Source organism: Balaenoptera acutorostrata, chromosome 6 (genome assembly GCF_949987535.1).
Source record: "Balaenoptera acutorostrata chromosome 6, mBalAcu1.1, whole genome shotgun sequence".
Classification (NCBI taxonomy): domain Eukaryota; kingdom Metazoa; phylum Chordata; class Mammalia; order Artiodactyla; family Balaenopteridae; genus Balaenoptera; species Balaenoptera acutorostrata.
The window spans coordinates 59,801,465-59,821,559 of NC_080069.1; the positions used below are offsets into that span (position 1 = coordinate 59,801,465).

The 20,095-nt window shown below is 38.3% G+C and overlaps 1 protein-coding gene across 9 annotated transcripts in view; it reads right to left on the bottom strand.

Annotated features, from left to right (window-relative positions):
* The window catches only part of CCDC171 (coiled-coil domain containing 171), a 363,351-nt gene extending 343,517 nt beyond the window's left edge, over positions 1-19,834 (bottom strand). For 6 of the 9 annotated variants that reach the window (XM_057549256.1, XM_057549253.1, XM_057549257.1 and 3 more), the window contains exons 1-4: positions 19,492-19,834; positions 17,989-18,045; positions 11,173-11,330; positions 3,381-3,516 (exon numbers count right to left, since the gene is read on the bottom strand). In XM_057549256.1, coding sequence (XP_057405239.1) covers positions 3,381-3,516; positions 11,173-11,216 — 180 coding nt within the window. In that variant the 5' untranslated portion in view covers positions 11,217-11,330; positions 17,989-18,045; positions 19,492-19,834. Of the gene's footprint in view, positions 1-3,380; positions 3,517-11,172; positions 11,331-12,116; positions 12,181-17,988; positions 18,046-19,491 lie in introns of those variants that run through there. The other 3 variants (XM_057549250.1, XM_057549251.1, XM_057549252.1) reach the window with 3 other exon arrangements.
* Between the last annotated feature and the right edge of the window lie 261 nt (positions 19,835-20,095).

The following is a 20,095-nucleotide window of genomic DNA, read 5'->3' on the forward strand; positions in this document are numbered from 1 at the left end:
GAAGGAGAGGTACAGAATGCGGGGTGAGCCTGCGGCGGCAGAGGCCAGCATGACGTTTTAACAGCCTGAGGCACGATGTGTGTTCTCCCAGGGAAGTTATCCCTGCATCACGGGACCCTGGCAGTGGTGGGCTGCATAGGCTCCCGGGAGGGGAGGTGTGGATAGTGACCTGTGCTTGCACACAGGCTTCTTGGTGGCTGCAGCAGCAGCCTTAGCATTTCATGCCCATCTCTGGTGTCCGTGCTGATAGCCGCAGCTCGCGCCCGTCTCTGGAGCTTGTTTAGGTGGTGCTCTGGATCCCCTCTCCTCGTGCACTATGAAACAATAGTCTCTTGCCTCTTAGGCAGGTCCAGACTTTTTCCCAGACTCCCTCCCAGATAGCTGTTGTGCACTAGCCCCCTTCAGGCTGTGTTCACGCAGCCAACCCCAGTCCTCTCCCTGGGATCTGACCTCTGAAGCCGGAGCCTCATCTCCCAGCCCACACCCGTCCCAACGGGTGAGCAGGCAAGCCTCTCAGGCTGGTGAGTGCTGGTTGTAACCAATCCTCTGTGCGGGCATCTCTCTGCTTTACCCTCTGCGCCCCTGTTGCTGTGCTCTCCTCCATGGCTCCAATGCTTCCCCCACCGCCCACCCCCCCGTCTCCACCAGTGAAGGGGCTTCCTAGAGTGTGGCAACTTTTCCTCCTTCACAGCTCCCTCCCAGAGGGGAAGGTCCTGTCTCTATTCTTCTGTCTCTGTTATTCCTTTTTTCTTTTGCCCTGCCCAGGTACGTGGGCAGTTTCTTGCCTTTTGGGAAGTCTGAGGTCTCCTGCCAGCATTCAGTAGGTGTTCTGTAGGAGTTGTTCCACATGTAGATGTATTTTTGATTTTGATGTATCTGTGGGAAGGAAGGTGATCTCCACATCTTAATCCTCTGCCATCTTGAAGGTCCCTCAAGTATTTGTCTTTCTCTGTCTGACTTATTTCACTTACCATAATGGTCCCAAGGTCCATCTATATTGTCACAAATGGCAAGATGTCACTCTTTTTTATAGATGAATAATATTCCATTTTATACACACACACACACACACACACACACACACACACACACACACACGGACTTCCCTGGTGGTGCAGTGGTTAAGAATCTGCTTGCCAATGTGGGGGACACAGGTTCGAGCCCTGGTCCAGGAAGATCCCACCTGCTGCAGAGCAACTAAGCCCATGTGCCACAACTACTGAGCCTGCACTCTAGAGCCCACGAGCCACAACTACTGAGCCTGCATGCCACAACTACTGAAGCCCACATGCCTAGAGCCCATGCTCCGCAAGAAGAGAAGCCAATGCAATGAGAAGCCCACGCACTGCAACGAAGAGTAGCCCCTGCTCGCCGCAACTAGAGAAAGCCCGCACGCAGCAACAAAGACATAACGCGGCCAAAAATAAAGAAATAAATTTTTTTTAAAAATAATATATATATACATATATATGTGTATATATATATTTGAAACATTTTCTTTATCCACTCAACTGTTGATGGGACACTTAGATTTTAAAGAAATTTTGTGCCAATCACCCAGTGTGTTAGCATTAGGAGTACCTGATAAGGCAAATATCTGGCCTTAGTTTTTAGATAGTTTCATTCCTCTCTGCCTTGCTTTATAATGGACATATTTAGAAATTACATGGCTAAAAAAATTACTACATGATATGAGTAAAATCAGCTAAACAAATAATTGAAACAGTAAAACTGAACAGTAATACAAACCTGGAGTTGAACCAACTATAACTACCTATTTTGAGAAAATTCTCTTTCTTCCGTGAGATAATTTCCAATCTCTTTCATGTGAACACATAATTCAAAATATTTTGATCAAATAAAAGATAATAAATGTATGTTCTGGTAAGAGAAATGTGATAACTATAAATATATGTGAAAGAATATATTTAATGGATGAATGATTATCATGATACTAATATTCTCAAGTAAAATGTACATTTGGTTTTTTAAAATAAGTTTTGGAGATTATGAACAATTAGCACCCATTTAACAAATACTACTTTATATTCAGTATGTAATAGTACAACATAAATAAAAGCAATTACTACTTCAATTATCACTTTAAAATTACCTCAATTGCCATTAAAAATACAAATAAAACAGTCATAGATTGATTGCTTGTTATTTTAATCATAAACCACTGTTCCTTAGAGAACCTGAAAAAAATCATTTTTCCGAACGTTTATTCAACACACAGCTACTGAGGGCCTACTACGTGCCAATAAGCAACTCGACAGGTATAGGGACAAAGCATGGTCACTACTTTCAGCTCTCATGAAGCTTAAGGACTAATGAAGCACAGGTAAGCGTGAAATAAATGTTTTAGTTCTAAAATATTTGTAACAGCAACATGTTATGGGAGAGGAAAGAAAGGAGTAATCATTTTCACCTAGCAAGGCTTTAAAAGGTTTCCTGACAGAACAGCGTCAGAATTTAGCAAAAAGGGAAGGAAAATACACTGCTTATGCTTAACTGTCAATAAATTACAACTACTATTACAGTGCACAGACACTTCTCAAATTCTATTTCATTTAATTATCTCAACAACCCTTTGGGACCAGCATTTCACAATGAGAAACCAAAGATGTACAGGATAAATAACTCGCCCAAGGTCACATATCTTGTAAATGGAAGGGCCAAGAATGAGTCCAGGTCTCTGTAACTCGATATTCTTTCCACTACATCGGGCTGCCTAAGCTGAGCTTTAAGAATGAGTAAGATTTAAATAAAGAAAAAGAAGAAAACAGAGAAGAAAGACAACAGACAGAAGAGACATAAACATATAATTCATGAATTATCCTAGAGTAAAAATAACTTCTGTCCTTGGAATATACGCAAATACATATGCAATACATATATTTATATATATACACACATACTAATAAAATAAAAGATATAATGATACAATTGAAAAAGAAACTAAGATAATTCATGAATTACACTGATCAAAACGTCCATACTCAAATCTAATTGCTTAAGAGACTGTTCTATGACTGAGACCATAAGGAAACTACATTAAGATTTCCAAAATGCCTAATTTACAAATCCCTTAGTCACCAAACGCGTTTATCAATTAACACTTTTGAGCAAATATAATTCATTAATTAAAATAAAATTAAGGCAACATACCAATAAATACAACACTTCATTAAATTTCTACTTTAACACTCCTATACAATTCCACTGTATTTAAAAAAACCATCTGTTTTATTAATGTCCTTTTTAAGCACAAGAATGTTACAGTGATAAATGTTAAAACAAGTAGTTTCTAATATGAAATGAATCTAAAATAATCAAACTCTACTTTTAACATTATTTGAGAAGAAAATAAATTCTACCTCTGCATTGTGCTTGGTTGTTATTTCTAATTTTTCTTTCTTAGCCCGATGGAGTTTCTTTCTGAGATCAGCAGTAATATCCAAGTCTGTTTCATTTTTAACCATTTGTTTCATATCAGACGAGGCATTCTTCAACCTATAAAATGAGATCAAAATAAAATATAATTATTATTAAGTAAATTTCCAGCATTTCCCGTATTTCTGATAACTTATTTTTCAAAAATAACAGGGGGAAAAAAAAAAACAGGGAACATGTTACGGTCCTTACCATAAAGAAACTTACATGCCAGTAAAAGATATTGATTTCAAAAGCTAGATAGAAATGCAAAGCAGTATATGACTAGAAACAAACCACTGTCCACTGGGAAACCACCATATTGTCCAAGATAGGCAATAAAGGTTATCTGATCCTATCACAAGCTGGCAAGTTTTGGAGAAGACTGAGTTCTTTCCTTTTAACCTTTTTAAATAACATATTTTACTTATTGCAAATATAACACATATTACAAAAAGAGAAAGTATAAGAGAATACAGACTCATGCTTTTAAATGGCAGAGTAAAGTTCTACTCTCTCCCCAAAAGTAAAATTAAAATTTTAACTAATTTAACAGCAAAGAGAATTTAGAGATATAAACTCACAAGTAGAATTAGTACCAGAGATAAGACAACAGCAATAAATACTGGAAGTTGGAACGCAGGTGGATAACTGGTAAGTGATTTATATAAGAGAGCTGAATTCAAAGCCAACAGTAGGAAAAGCAACCTGATTTACACCAGAGTCCCAAAAAGCTTAGTTCACTGGCAACACCTTTCAAAATGGGGGTAAAAGCAGAGCAGAAAACAGGAGAATTGGTTGAAAGTCTGCCAAAGAAATAATAAGATCCTCAGATCCTCTACCCTATACACCACACAACTGGGTATTGATTTCTTCCCCACTCTGGCAGAACACTAGGGGTTTATCCCCTGGAGAGGATAAAACAGAACGTCTCTGGATTGGAGACATCAGATACAAATCGGGTAAGTGTTCCATACCAAAAGCAAGGGACTCGAGTAAAAAGTTATATAATAAATTATATCCCTGGTCTTCTTTTTTTTTTCTTAAACAGCTAGGGTTTTTTTGTTTTTTTTTTTAATTTATTTATTTATTTATGGCTGTGTTGGGTCTTCGTTTCTGTGCAAGGGCTTTCTCTAGTTGTGGCAAGTGGGGGCCACTCTTCATCGCGGTGTGCAGGCCTCTCACTATCGTGGCCTCTCTTGTTGCGGAGCACAGGCTCCAGACGCGCAGGCTCAGTAATTGTGGCTCACGGGCCTAGTTGCTCCGCGGCATGTGGGATCTTCCCAGCCCAGGGCTCGAACCCGTGTCCCCTGCATTGGCAGGCAGATTCTCAACCACTGCGCCACCAGGGAAGCCCCTCCCTGGTCTTCTAATACTTATTGTCTAACAGAACAATGTCAGCCAAAGCAGAGACTAGAAGGATCCTCCCTGGAGAATCTAACCAGCAAGGTGAAAAAGACCTAAAGATGCCAATGTTAGGGGTTCTCCAGCAAAACAGCTTAACCAGATCACCCTACAGAGAATGCCTCATACACTGAGCTTCCAATCATCTTTTTAGGCCTCTACTTTTAAATATGAACAGAGAGCCAAGGATCACCAGAAGTTAAGCAGCATCTGATAAGAAAGACAGAGACTACAAGGGGCAGGGAAGAAGTCAAAGATGATGCAGGGAAAAGATAACTTTAAAAAAAGAGAAAGAAAAAACCCCTAATATTAAAATCCTCAGAAAAATAGGAGAGGATAAAAAAATCCATAAAACAAAAACTGGATGTAATTAAAAATGCAATATTCATAGAACATAAAAGAGCTCTTGGAAATCAAAAACACAAACTAAGAAATGAAAAACTAAATAAATAAATGTAAATTTAAAAATCTCCCAGATGCCTAAAAAAATTCCAAGAGAAAATAATTTCCAATTTAGAATTTTCTGCTCAACAAGTACCATTCAAAGACAAGAGTATGAGAAAGGCTATTTCAGATCTACAAGACATCAAAACATTTATAAGGGGCTATTGGAAGACTTGTTTCACCAAAATAAGGACCCACGCTGAGAAAGAAATGGGATCCCAGAAGTAGGGTATTCTAGATAAGAAAACAGCAAAGGGATGTCTAAGATAGTGATGAAAGGAAGCACCCAGTGAAATTTGTGCAGCAAATCACTTAAAGAGCAATCTGTTCCAACTGTACTGGCCAATACCTCCAGGAGCAATTTCTTTAAGATGAAAAGAGAAAATAACAGAATACATCAACTATGTGAACATATTGAGAGATTTATAAAACTTGGTGGGAGTATAAAGTTGAATTCGTAAGTTCATGGAAATTAAGCCCAGTAAACAATAAATGAGACAACTATTAATTAAATCCAAGAAAAACAAAATGTATACGAGAGAAAAAATTGTCACTGAATACTACTACATGGCTCAACTGGGAAGTTTTGATAATTATATGATAATGTAAACACTGATTAATCTAACCAAGATTATATATCACTAAATGAAGAGAGAATAGAAAAGGGAGGCAAGTATGAATGAAAACTAAATTAAGAACTTCTATAGTGGAAAGTCAGTAGATAATGGCTAAACATGAAAAATCAAATAGCAATATAAAAAAAATTTTTGAAGAGATACGAATTTTAAAAAACCATCTCAGAGTTGAAAATGATTCTTTCTAGGGATAAAGAAAGTTATTTGTCTCAAGGTAATAAGTACTGTTATTTTTCCTAACAGCAGTAAGTAAGCCTTTTAGAACAATTAGTCTTTAAATAACATGCATATGTAATTTTTTTTAAATAAGACTAAAATAAAACAACAGAGAATCAATGAAACCAAAATTTGATTCTTTAAATAGATGAATAAACTTGATAAACCTTTGGTTAGCTAGACAAAGAAAAAAGAGAAGAAACTCAAAGTATAAGCAAAGAATAAAAGAGGGAATGGCACTACTAACCTAGAAGGATTATAATGAATACCATGAACAACTTTATGCTAACAAATTAGACAATTTAAATAAAATGGAAAAATTCCTAAAAAGACAGTAGTTACTAAAACTAACTCAAAAAGAAAGAGAAAATCTGAATAGACCTATAACAGATAACAACATTGAATTAATAATTTTAAAAATCTAATCATAGAGAAAGTCCAAGTCCAGATTCTACCAAACTTTAAGGAAGAAATAATACCAGTCCTCACATTAGAGGAGGAGGGAACATTTCTCCAAATCATTATGAGTCCAGCATTACCTAATATCAAAATATGGCAGACATCTCAAGAAAGGAAGAGTACAGACCAATATCTTTCATGAATAGAGATACAAAAAATCCTCAACAAAACATTAGCAAACCAAATCCAGCAAAATCTTGAAAGAATTAAATTACAACATGATTAATTGGGATTTATCCCAAAAATAGAAATTTGGTATAATGTCTGAAACTCAAGTGATGTAATATACCATTTTACTAAAACAAAGGATGAAAACTATATGATCATCTCAATAGATACAGAAAAAGTATTTGACAAAATCCAACACCCATTCATGATTTAAAAAAATAAAAAATAAAAAATAACTCTTAACAAACTAGGAATACAAGGAAATTTCATCAATCTGATAAAGGGCCTCTATGAAAAACTGCCAAAAAGTAGCATCAAACTTAATGGTGAAACACTGAAAGCTTCCCCTAAGACTGGGAACAAAACAAAGAGGTCTGCTAGTAATACTTCTATTCAAGACTGTATTGGAGGTTCTAGACAGTGCAATCAGGAAAAAAAAAAAAAAAAGGAAAAGAAATAAAAGGCACATATACTGGAAGGGAAGAAGTAAAACTGTCTTTAATTGCAAAAAACATGATCCTGTAAGATTATCGAAAGAAATCCATTATGAAGCAAAAAGACTAGAACTAAAAAACAATTTCAGCAAGGTCACAGAATATAAGATCAATATGCAAAAACCAATCACATTTCTAAACACTAGCAATAAATAATCCAAAACTGAAATTTAAAAAATAATTCCACTTATAATAGCATCAAGTAAATAAAATAGATTTAGGATTAAATTTAACAAAAAATGTGCAAGACTTCTACACTGAAAAGCATAAATTATTGTTGAACTAAACTGAAGACCTAAGTAAATGAAAAGACATTCCACATTCACATTCATGTATTTGAAGACTAGGATTTTAAGATGGCCACTTTCCCCAAATTGATCTACAGATTCAACATATTCCCTACCAAAATCCCAGCAGGCTTTTTTTTTGCAGAAATTGACAAGCTGACCCTAAAAATTATATGAAAAAGCAAAGGACTCAGAAAAACCAAAATAATCTTTAAGAAAAACTAATGGGAGGACTTGCACCTTCTAAATTCAAAACTTACCATAAAGCTACAGTAATCAAAACAGTAGAGAATTTGAATTAAGAATAAACATGTAAATCAGTGTACCAGAATTGAGACCACAGAAATAAAGTCATATATATACAGTCAATTAATTTTCAACAAAGGTGTCAAGACAATTCAATGGGGAAAAGATAGTCTTATCAACAAATGGTGCTAAAACAACTGATCTCCACAGGCAAAAAGATAAATTTAGACCCTTTCCTCACACCATATACTACAAAGTAACTTAAAATGGAGCCTGGACCTAAATGTAAGAACTAAAACTATAAAAATTCTAGAAAAAAACTTAGGAGAAAAATCTTCATGACCTTAAGTTGGGCAAAATGTCTTCGATATGAAACCAAAAGCACAATCCATAAAGAAAAAGAATTGAACTTCATAAAAATTAATCACTTTTATACTTCAAAAGACATTATTAAGAAAATGAAGTCAAGCCAACAAATGGGAAAAGATATTTACAAATTATATATCTGATAAAGGATTTGTATCCAGAATACATAAAAAAAAATTTTTTTTAATAAATTTATTTTTTTTTTATTTTTGGCTGTATTGGGTCTTCATTGCACACGGGCTTTTCTCTAGTTGTGGCGAGTGGGCGCTGTTCTTCGTTGCAGTGCGCGGGCTTCTCATTGCGGTGGCTTATCTTGTTGCAGAGCATGGGCTCTAGGCGCGTGGGCTTCAGTAGTTGTGGCACACGGGCTTAGTTGCTTCGTGGCATGTGGGATCTTCCCGGACCAGGGCTCGAACCCGTGTCCCCTGCATTGGCAGGCGGATTCTTAACCACTGTGCCACCAGGGAAGCCCCTAGAATATATAAAGAACTCTTGAAGCTCGATAACAAAAAGATGAATAACTCAATTTAAAATCAGGCAAAAGATCTGAATAGGCTTTTCACCAATGAAGATACACAAATGGCCAAGAAAAGTACATGCAAAGATGTTCAACATCATTGCTCACTAGGAAAACACAAAATAAAATCACAATGACATATTACTTTACTCTCACTGGAATGGCTATAATCAAAAAGTCAGAAAACAACAAGTGTTGGGGAGGATGTGGAAATGTATAAAACCCTTATACACTGCTGGTGGAAATGTAAAATGGTTCAGTCACTTTAGAATACAATTTGGCAGTTTCTTAAAAATTTTAACATAAATTTACTATATGATGAAGTAATGGTGCTCCTAAGACTCTACCCAAGAGATATAAAATATGTCTACACAAAGACTTGCACACAAGTGTTTATAGCAGCGTTATTCATAATAGGCAAAATGTGGAAACAACCCAAATGTCCATCAACTGGTGAATGGTTAACTAAAATGTATATATCCATAAAATGGAATAATATTCAGCAATAAGAAGAAACAAAGTACTGACACATGTTACAACATAATAAATCTGAAGAACATGCCTACTGAAAAGAAGCCAGACACAAATGACCACATATTGTATGACCCCATTTATATGAATTGTTCAAAAAAGGCAAATCTATAGAAACAGAAAGTACATTCGTGGTAAATAGCAGAGTTTAAATAACTTCATTGGTCCAGATTCTAGAATTCTGAAGAGTAATTTAACCATTAAAAATTATGACAGATGTATATTAATTTGGCAAGATGTTCCCCCAAAATTGATAAGGCAAGATACTAAATAATGTAAAATATTATTCTAATTTTTTAAATATATATTTATATGTTCAAAAGAAAAGGTCTGGGCAAGTAAATACCAAACTACTGTCGGTAGTCAACTCTAAGTGGTAGGATTATAAGCAGTTTCATTGTTTTATTCACTTGTATTTTTTAAATTATTCTAAAAACACATGCATTATCTGCATTAAAATATACATATCGGGCTTCCCTGGTGGCGCGGTGGTTGAGAATCTGCCTGCCAATGCAGGAGACACGGGTTCGAGCCCTGGTCTGGGAAGATCCCACATGCCGCGGAGCAACTGGGCCCGTGAGCCACAATTACTGAGCCTGCGCGTCTGGAGCCTGTGCTCCGCCAACAAGAGAGGCCGCGATAGTGAGAGGCCCACGCTCCGCGATGAAGAGTGGCCCCCGCTTGCCACAACTAGAGAAAGCCCTCGCACAGAAACAAAGACGCAACACAGCCAAAAATAAATAAAATAAATTTAAAAAAATATATATATATATATATACATCTGCACATATATAAGATAGGATATCAGAGTAAGAAGGAACCTTAAAACACTCTCTTTAGCAGTTTTTGAAGCATCTTCCTCACCATAGTGGTGGAGAACCAGCTGATGAGACCTCACTCTTAACCCTTTAAACATCTGATAAAAGAAAAAATTCTTTTTAAGATAAAATTTTAGTAAAGAAAAATATTAATGTTTTACTCATTTATTCTCTGCCTTGCTCCAGAAAGGATTTAAGGTAGCTCCTAAAGACAGGTGGGAAACGTTTATATAGCAAATCCTATTTATAAAGCAAAGTACATGTTAGTCATGGTACTTACCCCACCCACACATCCTTGCTGAAAAGGTGCTCAAGATCAGTTCTTCTCAAACTGTGAGCAAGGACTACCCCCACCCAACTCCCATTGCTTCTGTAAAATATATTTAAAAGGGATAACTAAAAAGAAAATGTAAAAACAGATAAAATTCAACTCTAAGTGTTTTTTTATTATTAGAGTCAACAAACAGAAAATTACTCTGTTACATGATTATAAAAGTTTCTAAACACTTGCTTTCAATTTCTGTACTTATTTCTTCGTAAACCACACTTTGAGTTGCACTCTCCAAAATGGCTCCGTTTCGTATTATGGACTCAGAGTTTTTATATTATTCACATGAGATATGAATAAACCAAAGGTAGGCACCTCACCCAAAGGCATATATGAATGGTACAAAAAAGATTGAGCAACAGCAATTCTTAGAATGTAAACTCCACGAAAAGGAGCAGTTAGCAACAGGAGCTAAAACTAACAGAACGCTTAAGTAGGTAGAGTGATGAATCAGAGTTGGGGCAATGAGGAAATAAGAGGAAACACAGCAACACAGATTGTGGCAAGCCAAGTAAGAATGAATAAGCAGACGAAAAGATTTAGAGAAGTGGAAAAGAATAAGCAAGTCTCTAGGGACTGGAGAAAGTAAAGACACTGACTTTCGTACACTGAGTTAACAAAGGAGCATAAAGAGCCACACAGAGTCTCCAGACCCAGTTCTGGTTTCTGTGAGGCATCATTCCTGCTCCTCCAGTCCCATGAAACTTCCACTTCCCTTACCATCCTGGGAGAATTCTTACAATCAGCCTCTCCAACCACTTATTTCTCCCTGCTCCCTGCAACCAAAAGCATTCCTCAACTAGAAGAAGAGACTGGAGGCTTACCTTTGGATATCACCAGAGGCATTATTTGAAGTGTCCAAACTCATGATGAGTCTTCCAACTCTTTTAAAATACCCCACTGTTGCTTAATGATATACTTCGTTATTAATGATTAAAACTGTCCAAGATGTCTGTGGCTTACAGGTTACACAGGCTGAAGTCTGTTAGAATAGTAAACAATATAACAGTAGTTATTTACATGAGTCCTGAGACTAGGGGTGATTTTTCTTTTGTTCTTTGACTTGTCTGTATTTTTAAGATTATTCTTTAAAAAACATGTAAATACTTGTATTTTTTTTTTTTAAATACTTGTATTTTTAAAAGCCACAGTGTTTGGGGACTTCCCTGGTGGTCCAGTGGGTACGACTCTGTGCTCCCAGTGCAGGGGGCCCAGGTTCAATCCCTGGTCAGGGAACTAGATCCCACATGCATGCCACAACTAAGAGTTCACATGCCACAACAAAAGGATTCCACGTGCCACAATGAAGACCCCGCATGCCACAACTAAGACCTGACACAGCTTAAATAAACATTTTTTTTAAGTTTACAAAAATAAAAGCCACAGCGTTTTATTTTTTAAATAAGATTAGAAACAAAAACGACAAAACATTAGAAAGAAATTCCTTCTTATAAGAACAAGCTAATACTATAAGATTATTTTAATTTCTCAAATAAAAAGTAATAAAATAGTGACTAATTGTTCTTAAACTGGAAGAGGAATAGGTAGTGCCTATCTCTAGGGCACAGAATTCAGTATGAAAGAAAATGCAGTCCAGGGATGTTTTGGGGTCCCAAAAGACTTTTTCATAAATGAAATATTTTTAAGGCAATGTTACAGTCAAAGAGGCCAAGGCACTCCCACATAAAAGATCTTACAATAATTTTCAAAGGCCTTCTCCCAAGGGATTGAAGAGGAAAAAGGAAAGAAGAGAGTATGTGTCACTTACCCTGGCCTTCTCTCCAGAACACTCTTCTACCAGAGATACTCCAAATTATACAGAGTCAACAATTGTAAGTTACTTTACTACAGTATGAAGGAATCTCTGGGTAAACATCTCAACCAGAGAGATAACAATAACTAACTCCAAATAGACACAAATATGAAGATCTCACAAGTGTCTCTTGGTATCCCCAGTAGAAGTCCGATATCCTAAGAAAGACCATGAGATTTGGTCTCAGAGAGATCTGAGCTAGGATTCCAATAAGCATCTTACAAGTATGTGGTCATGGGCAAGTCACTTAAGCTCTCTGAGCTTGTTTCCTCAACCATAAGGAGATAACTATATCAAGCTCATATATTTGATATTTAAGTAATATACACAGCACATATACAGTACACAGTCACTGTCAGTTTCTATTACTGTAACACAAACCCTCTGCAATCTCTGATAAAGGAAAGGAGTAGGTGACACTTGGGGTGATTTGGTCTGGTTAAAGATGTAATAAAAGAATTGTTTAGTGGGAATTCCCTAATGGTCCAGTGGTTAGGACTTGGAGATCTCACTGCCAGGGGCCTGGGTTCAATCCCTGGTGGGGGACTAAGATCTCGCAAGTCATGTGGCGCAACCAAAAAAATAAATAAATAAAAATTAAAAGGGCCCATGGAGAGGCCAGGACACTGAGTGATAAATGACCCACCAAGGCACACCATTATGAAAAAAACAGAATTGTTTAGTAAAATTGTAGGTATACAGGGATAGCTAGAAGATGCCCCCCCAAAAAAAATCTAAACTGATCTGTCCCTGCTCCCAATAAACAACCCTGAGAGAGATCACTGAAAGAAAAGAGACTCAAATAAGCCAACTGAGATGTAGACTCAAAACACAGTACTGAGAACTGACTAATGGCTCCTACAGCCAAACACTAAGGGATCTTCAAAACAGTCAGTGATTCACACAGCTGATGCAGAATAGTTTGACCTAGGACAAAGAAGACAGAACTTTTACCAAGATGGGGGGAAAAAAATCCCATTTCTCCAGGGACCTAAATACGAAGTTTGGGAATAGTGGTAGACAAGCTAACACCACTATCATTAATCTATTGAGCACCTAGTAAAATGCCAAGCACTGTGTTTGATACTTTATTTATACATAGAACTATAGAACTCCAACCCTTACAACACTGCAATGTAAAGATTATCCTTTTCAACAGAGAAAACTAAGAGATTAGAAGTAATTTGTCAAAAGACACATAGTTACAGAACCAAAATTCCAACTCACTACTATCTATCTATCTAACTCTAAAGCCCAGGCTCTTTCTACAAGGTCATTGTTGATACAGTTAAACTATAAATTACCTTACCTGAGCTTCATTATCCTCATTTCAATTACAGAAACTCATCTAATTCAGAAAGGCTTAAATGACTTGCCTAAGGCCAGTCAGCTACTAAGTAGGGGACACCAAGGACACCAATCAAGCTCTTCTGATACTGAGTCCCAAAATCTTTTCATCTTACCACCATGTCCCCAAAGCTCAGACTCCAGAGGAACTGCCTTCAGAATGGAAGTAAAAGAGTTAGAAGGGACTGTTCCATACTTAAGAGTAATGTACAAGGCTCAAAAGTATATATAAAATGTCTCTATTTTTGTGAAAAGGATGAAATACACACACGTATGCATATGTGTCACAACAGGCACAAACAGAACCTCTCTTTACCTCACAGGAAAAGAATTTATATACTTAGGGCCTTAATAATGTCTGCGTTTTTTGTTTTGTTTTGATCTTGGGCAGAGAAGTGTGGGAAGAGGTAGTTTACCAAATTTTAACATAGTTGTTTCAATAAAGCTAAATTGAAGGCAACCACCATTTTTCAGTGTATTATTTTGCTATGTAACATCTTCAAATCTGAATGGTCTTCTAGAGAGAAAATCGTCTTCTATAGCTCAGGTGCAAGTTTCATTAACTCCCAGATCACTGATACAGATAACGTAGTAGGTAGATGGTCCCCATGATCTCCGCCCCCTGGTGTTTCTCTCTTGTATAATACCCTCCCCTTTACTGCGGGCAGAACCTGTGACTTGCTTCTGACCAACAGGATATGGCAAAGGTGACAGGCTGCACTCCCATGATTATACTATGTTATATAAGACTCTGTCCTAGCAGAGTGAAGTGACAGACACCCTCTAGCTGATCGTGAAGAAGCACACTGTCACGCTGTGAACTGCCTATGGAGAGGGCCACATGGCAGGGAACTGCAGGCAGCCTCCAACCCACAGGCAGTAAAAAGCCGGATCCCTCGGTCATACAGATGCCAACAGGAAATACATTCTGCCAACAACCTGAATGAACTGGGTAGCAGATTCTTTCCAGTCAAGCCTCCAGATGAGAACACAGCCAGCAGCACCTTGACAGCAACTTAGTGAAACTCTGAACAGAGGGCCCACCTAAGCGGTGCCCAGATTCCTGACCTACAGAGACTGAGAAATAATAAATGAGGGCTGTTTGAAGCCACTAACTTTTTGGTAACTTGTTACACAACAAAAGAAAACTAATATGTATAAGAAGCTTGAAAATGTTTTTGCAGGGTTAAATAGAAAAAAAAAAGAGTGACATGTAAACTGCAAAATGGGTTCTTACACCAGCCCTGCCTGTGTGTGTCTTTTATAAAGTCTCTTTGTTTTTCTATAGTTTAATTTCCTAATTAATTTACATAACAGAGTTTATAAAAATCCTATCTAAGGTAACTAGATAGAGAAAAATGGGCAATATTTACAAAAAACAAATAATTACAAAATACAAATGAATAAGGGCAAACCACCAACAGCCACAAAACCTGCACGGAGTGGCGGTATCTACAGAGAAGAAAGCAGAGGAAAATAACAAGTATGCATCTGAAAGGACCCCCAAAGGGTCAACAGACAGTTAATGGAAAGCACTGTAGTACAACCTGAGAGCAGCAGCTGAAACTGGCACATGAAACAGGCGTATGGTAAGAGAGTCCTGAAAGGGTTGGTACAGTCCAGCCTCACAGACCTTCATAACTGACCTGTCAAGTTACTTCCTGGACAGGGGCCCACACTAATGAGAATCAGTAGAGGCTGGAATCAAAACTGAGCAGGACAGGGGCAATGAAGACAAAGTAAAGAGATGGCCCAGACCAAACTGTAGGAGGAAATAGGACAAGGAAATCTCAGAACCAAGCCACCATAGTTTTTAACACTCACAATAAACAAAAGACAGGGTTCTGTGAAGTTAGAAAAGCTTTCCTGAACCTTGCTCAAAGTTCAGGTAAACTAACCTTTCATAAAAATAAGCAACAGAAAAGTAGGGTGGTCAAATCCCATACAAACATAAGGAAATAGAGAGTAAGGAACAGAATGGACTCCTATAAATGAAAGAATGACAGAAAGACATGCCCACAAAACAGATGAAAATCATAACTTAGTATTTCAAAATGAGCTACAAGACATTAACAAAATGGTATAAGGCATGAAAGAATAGGAATCAGAATTAGAGACTGAATAAGGCACTTAAATACTGAACTGACTTCTCTTAAATAAATAAATAAATATATAAATATCAGAAAAATTAAAATAAAATTTTAAAAAACCGCAGAAATAAGGTGAAAAAGATCAGAAAGAATTAGAAATTAAAAATCATTTCTGCAAGGAAGATTAAATTAGAGGGAACAAGAGTAAATACACATGTTCAAAAAAATGCCTTTAAGGATGTATGAAATGAAAAAGAAGTAAAATTTTTAAATAAAAATTTAAGAAAGAGATCAAAATGATTCAAGAGAAAGTGAAAAAATACTGAAAATACCCAAAGAATAACCAATATGCGAACAACAGGAGTCCCTGAATAAGAAGATCAAAGCAAGGGAAACAGAACAAACACTAAAAACTGTAATTCAAGAAAACTGTCCTGAAATACAAAAAGATTTTAATCCACACTTTCAACAAACAAACTGCATATCTGAGAATACTAACCCAGCACAACCAACAACAAGACACATTCTAAGATAATTACTGGACTTTAACAAAAACTTGTACACAAATGTTCATAGAACCATTGTTCATAAATAGCCAAAAAGTGAAAACAACCCAAATATCCATCAATTGGCCCATATATAAACAAAATATGAAATATTATTCAACGATAAAAAGAAATGAAGTACCAACATATGCCACAACATAGATGAACACTGAAAACATTATGTTAAGTGAAAGAAGCCAGATGCAAAAGGCCACATATTGTATAACTTCATTTATGTGAAATTTCCAGAATAGGTAAATCTATAGAAACAGAAAACAGACTTGTGGTTATCAGAGGGTAGAGAGAGGGGGAATTGGGTCTGACTTCTAGCAGGTTATGAGGATTCTTTTGGCGGGGGGGTGGGGGGGGGTGGGCGGTGATGGAAATGTTCTGGAATTAGATAATGGTGATTGCTGTACAGCTTAGTGAATATATTGAAAACCATCAAATTGTATACTTTAAAATGGTGAATTTTATGTTGTGAATTATATCCCAATTTTTTAAATTCATCATCATAAAAAATATATGCTGTCTATAGCCTCCTTTAGCAAACTCTTATTTTCTTCCTCTCTCTGATATCAGCTCTTGATGACACTAGGGTTCAAGGGCCTACCTGTATTTTAGGAAAACTAAATCAACAAAGGGCCAAATGTAGGTCTGTGGTTGAATTTAAACTATGATGGGACTTCTATGCTATTGAATATAGCAGAGATGTAGCAAAATCTCCCTTTTCTTTCACAAGAATGGAAAGAGGAAATGATGAAGAAGCTAAAGTAGCTAGGTACAGTAATGAAAATATCAGTGGAATATTTTCATTTAGCTAAGCCAAAGAAATGCAGGGTCCCCACATAAATACATGTTCCTAGCTTTACTTGAAACTTCCCTATGAAATGTTACAAGTTAAGATAAACAATAATTTGACTAATCTATATGTGTAATTAAAAATTTCTTATGATATGCAATCAATGACAGCCTTTCTCTTCAGCCTCAATATCTGTGTAACTCTTTAAATAATGCTTTCCATTTGAAAATATTCAATTCATCATTATCTATGAACAAACTGATACCCCAAAGCCACTCCCTGCTGTCATCATTCCTACTGTGGCGAACAATCGTTCTCCAGGTATCATGCTCAAGACTCCATAGATTATCTCATTTCACGCTACACCAACCCCAAGGGAAGATACCATTAATATCCCCATTTTATACCAGGGGGAAACTGGGGCTTAAAGATAATTCAGTCACTTGTCCCAAGTCACATCTCTAGTAAGTGACAAAGTCAGGATTCAAAGCCCCATCAATCCACCTAGAATGAGAAATCCCTGACTCCAGAGCTCTGCTGTGTGCCTTGCTATTGACTTTCAAGACATGGCTCACCCCATGGCTTCCCGTGCTTGTCAGGGAAGCACTCTGCTCGATACTGCAGATATCTTAAACACAGATCATTCTTTCACACTTCCAAACTAACTACAAGTCAGGGTCTTCTTAATGAGAGATGACTCAGACTTCCAGTGGATTTCTCAATCTGGATGGAATTTCCACAGGGCTGGGCCAAAACCAGGGCATCCCTTGGGCAGTGATGGATAACAGCAAAGCTTAAATCAGCTTTTTATGTTAATGTGTTAATATCTTAATCTTCTCCTGGTAATGAAGTTGGACTATTCTCACCATTCCCACTGAAAATAGATGAGGGGATGTTATGTATATCATTCTTCAATAAGAAGTTTTTAGAAATAGGTAATAGGGCAACTGAAGCCAAGAGATCAATGGTCTGGACATCCCGAGAGTAAGTAAGACAATTCTGCTTTAGATTTCAGAGTCACCACTGGTACTAAGTTTTCCTACCTCACATTTGAGTCCTTCTGTTGGTCATCCAGAATATACTCATCTCTCTCAATGTGTCTGCACAGATCAGGGGAAAAGGGAGGGGCAGGGAGGATGAAAAGATAAAAGCTATTATTGAGCACTTCCTACATGCCAGACACTACATTAAGCATACCTGATCTCAGTGAATCTTCCCAATAACCCCAGAGATTATTATGCACATTTCACAGATGAGAACACTGAGGCTTGGAGAGGTTGAGTAACTTGTGTAAAGATAAACAGTGGGAGGGTTAGAATTCAAGCTCATATTCTGGCTGACTCCTAAATCCATCCTCTTTCATAACATAGTGCTGTCTTCAACAGTAACCACAACTGTGTTGTGGGTGTCTATCAGCAAACTTATACATTTCACCTTTAAAAAAGATGTTTGGTTCTTTCATGAAAACAAGACCAAGACAAATGGGCTGAGGCAGTCAGTATTTTAGAATTAAATGGGACTTTAGAGACCAAGTCCATCCTCCTTATCTGACAGATAAGGCATCTTAATGCCCAGGGAGCTTAGGTGATTTGCCTGAGGTCACACAGCTAATAAAAGCCTCCACCAGACTAATACAGAAAGCTCCAGACTAAAATTACTGCCTTCATCTTTCCTTTTAGAAGGTTGCACTGCTTTTGTTTCCTCTTCATTTCATGGGAAACCAAGTGCATTTCCGACTCTAGGCTTTTGTTGTTATTAGGCACTAACTGTTCAATAAAACAAGTGACAAAAAATGCTAGGTTCTTTTCGCCAAGATTATGAAAACAACTATAAAACATCGATGTGTAATGTCTTCAAAAGAGTCGGACACCTAATGAAATTGCTTCTCAAGTAAACTTACGCAGTTATCATTGGAGATCTGCTTAAAACGAAAAAAAAAGTGTATTTGCCTAGGATAAATATCACATGGAATAAATAAAGAACAGTCAAAAATAGGCTCCACTTCTGCAGAAATTGCACAGCCCGGGAAAAACTCACAGCCCTCTCTTCTGTCTCCTAAGAGTCCTGGTGTAGAAGCTACAGAAGACAGCCTAGCATAAACTCTTTCTTTCGTTTACCGAGCATTTATAGAATGTCTAGGGCGTGGCTGGCATTTTTATTAAAAAGGGATGAAAAAGACCTGGTCCTTGTCCTCGAAGGACTTACTGATTCTTGAGAGGGAAAGAGCCCAGCAGTCCGGAGTTGTAAACCTAAGAAGTTCCAAGTCCAGGCCCTCTGGGTCCTGCCCTCTGGTCCCTACCCAGTCGTCTGGGTACTGAGACAGCGGTCTTTGACTAGGATGCTCCAGGAAGATCTTCCTCCAGGTGGGCGCAGAAGCCCGGCCCAGGGGGCTGGAGGTGTGTCCCCAGAGACGACACGAACTGCCACAGAACAGCCTCAAACTAACTCGGGGTCCCCATAACCCTCACTGCAGCCCCCTATACCTTTCCTCTCAACACCTCCCCGCCCAAATCTTTCTCCTCCAAAACCCCACACCCGGTGGTTACCTCAGGGGTCTCCCGTGATCCAGACTGCACACCCAAGACCCCTGGGGCAGCTTCGGATCTCAAAGGCAGAAAGAGGCCCAGGCAGACCGCGGGGTCAGAGCAAAAACTGTTGGAACACGACGGACTCTAAGACCCAGGGAGGGGGAACAAAGAGCACAGGGGGGAACAAGAGGGAGACCAGGCCCAGGGAGACGGTGTTTACAACTGCCACTTCCGGAGACTCGACTTCCCTCGCAGACCTCCGCAGACTTTCGCTGGCCCCGGCCCCGCCCGGGCCCGGGGAGCCCCTTTCCTCCCGCCTCCGGCAGCCGGCAGCTCCAGGATACGCACTCGGAGAACGCCGGGCTCCGATTGGAAGATCCGGGCCCGCGAAGCTGCGCGGCTTCGCTGGAAGGCGACCGGCGCATGCGCTGTTGCTGGGGAGCGGCGCGCTCGCGACCGCGCGCGGTCCCGCGCCTGGCGCGGGCCCCCCCTTCTCCCCCCGCCTGAGGACCCCCTCGGCCCACGTTCCAGTGTGGTGGTCTCAGTGTGAGGTGCCCGGGTCACCGTCCCAGAATCCCCAGAGAGACGACTGAAAAGGCAGGTTTCTAAGCTCTAGCTCCTT